Source organism: Papilio polytes, unplaced genomic scaffold (assembly GCF_000836215.1).
Source record: "Papilio polytes unplaced genomic scaffold, Ppol_1.0 DF821289.1, whole genome shotgun sequence".
Classification (NCBI taxonomy): Eukaryota; Metazoa; Arthropoda; class Insecta; order Lepidoptera; family Papilionidae; genus Papilio; species Papilio polytes.
In genome coordinates, this window is record NW_013527915.1 from 4,595,866 (window position 1) to 4,603,514 (window position 7,649).

Genomic DNA, 7,649 nt, shown 5'->3' on the forward strand with positions numbered 1-7,649 from the left:
ATCTCAGTCATCACTCCCTTCTTAAAAGACAATTCTAATAATCGTTTATGAAATTTGTCAACCATTTAAAAAATCACGAAAAAATTGATTTATTAAAAGTTTAACCACTTTGTCGACTTCCAATGACTCGTATGTTATTTGTAGCAATTAAGAGTACACGGTAAAGCAATTTGCCGAAAATGTTTTGTCAAAGGCCAACCTTAAGTTACAACCTTGTAAAGCCTTACAAACTTTTTGTAGTTCTACTTATGTAAAGATTGAATTAACTCTTGTTAAATAAACTGACCTACCGCAATATCATTTAAGAATGCACTAACGTATCCCTTTGTTACTAATCTGGAATTCTTTATTGCGCATTAAGCTCTATCAAAGCCCTGTAAATATTAAATCAAGCTTTAAGCTCAAGCTGGTCCGGAAAGTCACTAATCGTACTCCGACGTTGTATGAATGACAAAAGTTGTGAAAGTCAATACGTAGAACTGAGTCTGACCGCACGATGAGAATGCCTACAGCCTTATAAATCGTGCATCGTTTTATTTGTCTGCAAGTGTACATATTCGAGTACTTATTACATACTAGCTTTCGCCTGCGACTCCGTCCGCATGGAATTAAAAAAAAAAACAAGTAGCCTATGTGTTCTTCCAAACTATCCTCTACATCCTTACCAAATTTCATCGAAATCGGTTCAACCGTTTACGCTACAAACTCTAACAAACATCCATCCATCCATCTAAACGTTCGCATTTATAATATTAGTATGATTTATATACTTAAATATATACTTTAACCGGTTAGATTGATAGGGAAAATGAATTAACATTGTTGGTTTAAAGCAAGTTTGGTGTACTCTATTTTTAATACATACGAGTAGTTCGAATATAAAGACAGAAACAAAATTGAGATTTTTCACTTTTATTATAGTTTATACATTAAAATACTTTCAAATTATTCGTTATTAAAGGGATTAAAACGGGTGGACCTCTTTTATAAATAAAAAACAAAACTGAGAAGCCTAGGTGTTCTTCCAGACTATCGTCTACGTCTATGCCAAATTTCATCTAAATCCGTTTTGGCGTTTAGGCTACAAAGCCAACATCCATCCATCCATCTAAACTATCGCATTTTTAATATTAGTGTGATGATATCGTATATACTTCTGCATTTAAGTAAAAGAAAGCTTTTTCATATTATTATGAACAAGATGTGGCGGCAAGCTTTTCGCATACAAACTATAGGTAACTTGCATAATTTAAAATAGCAGCCTCATTTATTATGATCTCATTTTCGTAGAATATTTAAAAAAAAGACTAAAATGAACCTGTTTACATAAATTAATAAATTGATATTTTCCATCGATGGTTTTGTACTGAAATCTAAATAAAGTGTAGTTCTTTCGATGACCTCTGTCAGGTTATTTTAGGAACATTAATAAAAAACCTTAAACCTGTCGCAATAGTTTTCACAACACAAAATAATTATAGTAAAGAAAAGTTTTGTTCAATCGTATGATCGAGTATATTAGACAGAGTGTTTGTTTTGTAAATTGAGATGATCCCAACGACCTCGCTGCCTAGACCTTGGTCACGTGACAGAGCACATGTCAAGTCCCGTGACGTGACACTTCAATTGAGTGACGTGACGCGAACACGCCGCGACGTAATTTATGTAATATCTGGATGTGACGAAACTGCTTTGAACTATGAATCATTAACAGTCACAACTGACCTGTTACGTAGCTTGTCGCGTTTTTACATCAAGTATTAGTCATCACATCGCAGGATAACAGACTTATCAATGAAATCATTATGTAATCACCCTTCTGGTATGCCACTCGCCGAGTATTCGATTGACTTTTGATTATTCATGTATTTTTTTATTCTATTTTTTGATAACATTACAGCATACTTTCGATATGACTCAGTAAAGATGACGCATCTATACGTCGGATAACAAAATATTAAGAAAAATTAAGTCATTGTATTACTTTCATCCTGTTCGACTTCTAAGCTTGCTGATGTTTTGATAAATATGTTACCATTGCCTTGGTCATTTAGATAGTAGAGATAGATTCAACGTTTGTCACGTAACTTAAAATAACATGGACAGTTTAAGTCATTTGGTGATTTAGCAGCTTTTCAGTAATATAAATCAAAGACTTAATTCAATATAAGTTGCCAATATGTGAGTTCTTCAGATAAAGACAGGAAGACTGTAACTAGACACTTAATTTATAAAACAGGACTCAAATACGTAAGATTAGGTTTCGTGGCGATGACGCTACAGCGTCAGAGCTATCATGACATCAGCTGGGGCCGCGTCACGTCGCGTCACTCGAACCTGAGACGGAATCTCTGTAACAGCAATCATCGCGTGTCACCGCCAATTAATATATGACTTGTATCGTAACAATTGCCTAAAACTAACATAAATCAAAGATATTTAAAGAAATGACGCGTTTCTAAATCTATGAACTTCTATAATTGATAACATGGAGTTCTAGAGATGGACGTTGGTAATCGGTTTTATGTAATCAAAAATCGTTTTTTAATCAAAATAAAAAGTAATTGAACATCTTCAAAATTTACTTTATGGTAATGACAACAATTCACGAGTGATTAGCATCGAATCGGTACTAATTGATCGAGTGGTCGTCGATATCGATGATTGGCATGTTTTGATCGTGCGTAGTGTGTCCGAATAGTTTCGAAGGCATAGTGTAGGAGTCATTAATATGCGTGTTGCGATACTTCGCGTTCGACAATCGAGCGCGTGAGCCGTGTGATTGATATCGCTGGAGACTCCAATGACTCATAGATATCGCGCCGCCGATGGTTTCTTTGACCCTATTCAACGGTTCCACTGCAATAATTTGTCCTTGCTCTGAATTTAAACTAGTGTTCCAGGAACAGTAATAAAAGTGATACGAGAACAAAGTACGAATACGTTTATTGTTTTATCATCGAAATTAATTTTGCTGTCGGTTAAAGTCAAATCGGGAATGTTTGAATTTACGGATAAAACATCCGTTAATAATAAAGTTATTTTTGCTACTTGAATATTTAAATGTGTATATTTTAGCGAATTTTGTGGGTTAAAGTACCACCGGAATGCTAATTTATAAATTAAACTTACCAAGTAAATTCGACGGACTGTAGCCAGACATTCAATAGTTCCTAGTAATAGCGGTATCGTGCTGATGAGCCATTATGATAAGACACAGTCCACGCCGCTTTGAAACGCTTTTTGTGTCAAGGACATGAGACCAAGACAGGAACACGACGCTCGGGTATAATTATCAAGGGGTTTTTTGTCCGCACATCTTGAACCACGGTGTCAAACTCGCCGCATTGCAGTACACGAGCGAATATTTATTGCTCACACACACGGAGTACGTAGCAGTTTTTAAAAGGTCTTTTAATTGTGAAGTTAAAGGAATTAAACATTTTCCTTATTATACAAGTTTAAACGCAATATGAAAAACAAATCTCTTTTTATAGTGTTTTGCATAAATATTTAATATCCAATAATACCTAAGCGAATTTTGTGTCCTTGTTTGTTTTTAGCACCAAATGGGAAACAAACTGAAAATACTTTTCTTTCATATACGTATACGTATTTCCTTCATATATGAAGGAAAAGTAAACAAACGTTGGTTAGTCTCTAAACTGATTATTTCGCATTTCAGGGAAAAAATTAAAAACAAAGCAGGAATTAAAATCAAAGTACAACAAATACATAGTAAATCCTGTAATCATAAAACTTATTGGAACAACATTGTAATTAACGAAGCCTTTATAAAAACAGGACCACTTTATTCTAACGCCGGATAACGATTAAAATCTGCTCATTGTATCCGAGGTTATTTATGAAGATAACCATTAATTTTACAAACCAGTAGAATGTTAATGACTTTTAGGAACACAATATAAACGTTTCAAATGTAATTTACGATTGTAACCTTCGTTCTTAGTAATGTTAATCGGATTATACTTTAATAGCAACGTATTTGTATCGTTGTTTTTGTTTCTAGATACCGGAATTCAAGTTGGATGGCAGCAACAGTTTAAAACACAACGGCAGCGCGAAGGATCTGGCTTCCGTCATGGAGAACTTGAAGAAGACCAGTCTAGTCTCCAGACAGAACCAAACCCTGAATACACAAGTCACAAGTTCTTCATCACAACAGGTAAATTAAACAACTTATTTTTCGTAATTTAATATTCTCTGAGTGTAGAATATTGAGTGCTTGTAAATAAAAAATATATCAGGAACCTAGCTGTTGCTAGCGACTCCATCCGCGTGAAATTAAAAAAAATATAGCCTAATTTACTCACTGCCAACATAGCATTTTAACGGTGAAAGAATTTTTGATTGATTGAATGATCAATACATACAAAAATGCAAATCTTTATTTTTTTATAATATTAGTATAGATAGATAATTTTAAACCAAAAAGATGAGCGATCTAAATGCCATGCATTTTTTATCAAATGCTAAGACCCAAGTAATGATCAAGTAGCTTGTTGAATTAATATCATCGCATTGAATTTTTTATCTTATAACCGAATCTAAGCTATTAACTTAACGTTCCATTTTTCGATTGATTTCCATCGCTTTCGCTTTACGGTTTGCTTCCGCAGCAATGTGCAAAAGCCTAAAAATCAATTTTTAGGGTCTGTCTCAAACTGGGTGGTCTTGTGGCTATGAGCACTGAAGAGAGGGTGCAGTGAATGTAAATAGTGTAGAATATTGGTTGTAATAGCGTTCCCTGTGAATATAGACGTTGTGTTATTTTCGTCTCGGCCTCGGCCGGTTCATAAAACGGCCGGTTTATTTTGAATTCGGCGTGCGCGGTTACGAGAAAAATAAATAAAATAAAACGTATACGCCTTGGAAATAAGTACAATATCCGATGCCTACCTATTGTTTGTGAAAACTCGAGGTCGTAACATTTTATTCGTTACAGTAAGGTGTTAGGTCTTTGTGTCGGTATTAGCACGCCCACGTTCACGCTTGCAACGCAACTCATTTTGGCTTTTTCATTGACTATCTAAATGCACGAGCGTACACCTTTGACCTGACATTGTGCTTGACAACAAAGAAAAGGCGTGGGCTTGAATTTCATGTAAAGTTCAATCGCTAGAATGAAATACGTTTTGAAACTTACGTGATTTTAACAAGTCATTATTTCTTGGGGCAGATTAGAATTTGCCTTAAATCAACTGAAATATCTGATTCACTGTCTTAATACAGCAAGTAATTTTCAAAAATTAAAAAGTTGTCTGTGCGGCTAGCTTTAATTTCTAGTAATTTTCCCTTCTTACTCCTTGTTTAATAGCTCTATCTACAACAATTTTGTTAGTTGTAGCTTTCTTTCTTAATTAAATTGAAATAACATTTTGAATACAGTTTTCGAACACATGCAGTGGGCTGTGCGCATGCGCGTGGTTGGCGTCGTGCCAAGCAGACCGTGGCGTAACGTAGGACTAGGTCCGTGTTATTAGCCCCAACGCCACGGGATATACGAACTGTCTGTCTGCATACTAACTAGAAAAATATAATCTCAACTGATATTTTAAGCAATCAATTTCTTTACTTTTGGACTAGACATCGAATTGTAAATATTTTAGAAGTTTATATTTGTTAGGACTTAGTATTTTGCTTTTATCGAGATTTAATATTGTATGTTAAGTTTCTATGACAAATAGGCTTAAGTTACTCCAACATGAAACCTTAAAAGAGGCTAACGTACTTCCAAGAATATTTTTTTAATTCGAATCGATTTATATACATACTATGTTTTCACATGCATTTCCAACTTGATCTTTTGTATACATTAGACGATCATAGCATCTACTAATTACATAGTTCGAAAATTTTTTCGTTTCTGTGAATTTCATTAACCTAAAATTATTTTGATAATAAGGAATGCAGTTAAAATAAACAATTAAAATGTTAATTAATTAGGAACGGGTGTAGCACATTACCTAAGTTAGGACAAATTACGTTTTGTACTTGAATGTGGAAATTAATTAAAAAAAAAAACATTTTGTAAACACAAGAAAAAACAATCGAGCATCTGCCCATAGATGACGTTTTGTCACCGTTATTAGGGCACGCAAACATGGACGTTTGGTGTTTTTTTTAGATACTCAAATATTTTCTCTATTTCCGATATGCTTCGTTTTTTAAATGAAATTATGAAAAGGTTTGTCTATAGTTCAAGGTCATTCATACAACAGATCGCAGTCACATCCCGCCCACTCATCTGAGTCACATCCCTCGCCCACCATACCAGAATTTCGAAAACTTCCTTTAATTTCTCGAATATTTTAAGAAAATTACTATAATTAGCATGTTTTCGCCTATAAATAACCTGCATTATATCTTCATGTAATTTAATTCATGTCACTCGAACGCAACTCTCATTGTGCTAGTAATTGTTATTGTTATTAATAAGGTAAATATTAAGTTTTATGTAATTTATTTGCTGTTAATTGTATCGTACTTGTAGTGTTTGAAGGGCGCTATATTTTTACATCGCAGCGTTATTTTTATCCTCCACTAATTCTATTTGCCATTAGTGTTTAGTTGTGCCGCAAGTGCGCCAAGAGGCGTGACGGCGCGCGTACCTCTAGCATTGGCACTGAACTCCAGTCCGACTCTAGATAACGTTTGCGAACGACGACGCGCATTATCAGATCTTGTGTTGCTCTATTCTAAAACGTTGTGCAAGACCGCCGGCGGTCGTACATATTCCGACAAGATACTGTTATCAAAGCAAAGGTTAATAATCTTGTTTACATACAATGAGCTACATTCTAACCGTATCGTACATTTCTTGCGTTATCTGCGTGCGTGTAGTGTAGACATGGTGACAAAGGGTGCGCGTTACTCTTCGGCAGATGGTATCCAGCACTACGTCGAGTAGCGCGGCGACCAGCCAGCGGCTGCAGAGCTCCTCGCAGCGCCTGCAGCATATGACCGCCTCCGAGATGAAAGCCAGCTCCATGAAGTCTGACCTCACCGAACTCAAGAGCTCAATATCAGAAATGAAAAACCTAAGCAGTTGTTCTGCTCTAAACTTCGGACAAAGGTACGTTGCCGTGACTCACTTTTGTTATTTCTTTTAAGTTTACGTAACGATACACATGTGACATACGTGTCGATATTTTGCACATCTTCAATGGGTATTTGAGATAACGTGCGGGCTGGCACACCTGAGGCCTTGGCGGTCGGCCAATTCCCATCCGACACCCCGCGCCCGTTTGCAGTTTCGCGCCGACAAACAAAAGCAACAGTACGATGTGCGAGCAAACGTTCCGTGGAATCTATTGTTGAAAAAATTCTATAGTTAAATCCGAGACGAAACCCACCCGCTACTTCGAACACATGACACTTGTTCTGTGCTATTCACGTGTCGACTCTTCGTTTGCAGACTGAGAAGCTCGATGGAAAACATAGTAGATCAAGATGACGGCCATCTGGCGGACATCCGGGATCTGGACGAGATCGGAGATTACAGCGACATGGGGGACATCGGCGATATGGGCGGCGACGCACCCCTGGTCACTTTTCCTGAATCGGACACACCGCCTCCCGTGAGCGACAAGGCATGCATGCTGGCCGGTAACAACGTGCCTGCGGCC

The 7,649-nt window shown here is 36.4% G+C and overlaps 1 protein-coding gene across 1 annotated transcript in view; it reads left to right on the forward strand.

Moving 5' to 3' along the window:
• Positions 1–7,649, forward strand: part of LOC106109138 (sterile alpha and TIR motif-containing protein 1) — a 29,320-nt gene that overhangs the window by 15,641 nt on the left and 6,030 nt on the right. The window contains exons 3-5 of the mRNA XM_013290541.1: positions 4,031–4,186; positions 6,906–7,096; positions 7,439–7,643. Coding sequence (XP_013145995.1) covers positions 4,031–4,186; positions 6,906–7,096; positions 7,439–7,643 — 552 coding nt within the window. The remainder of the gene's footprint in view (positions 1–4,030; positions 4,187–6,905; positions 7,097–7,438; positions 7,644–7,649) is intronic.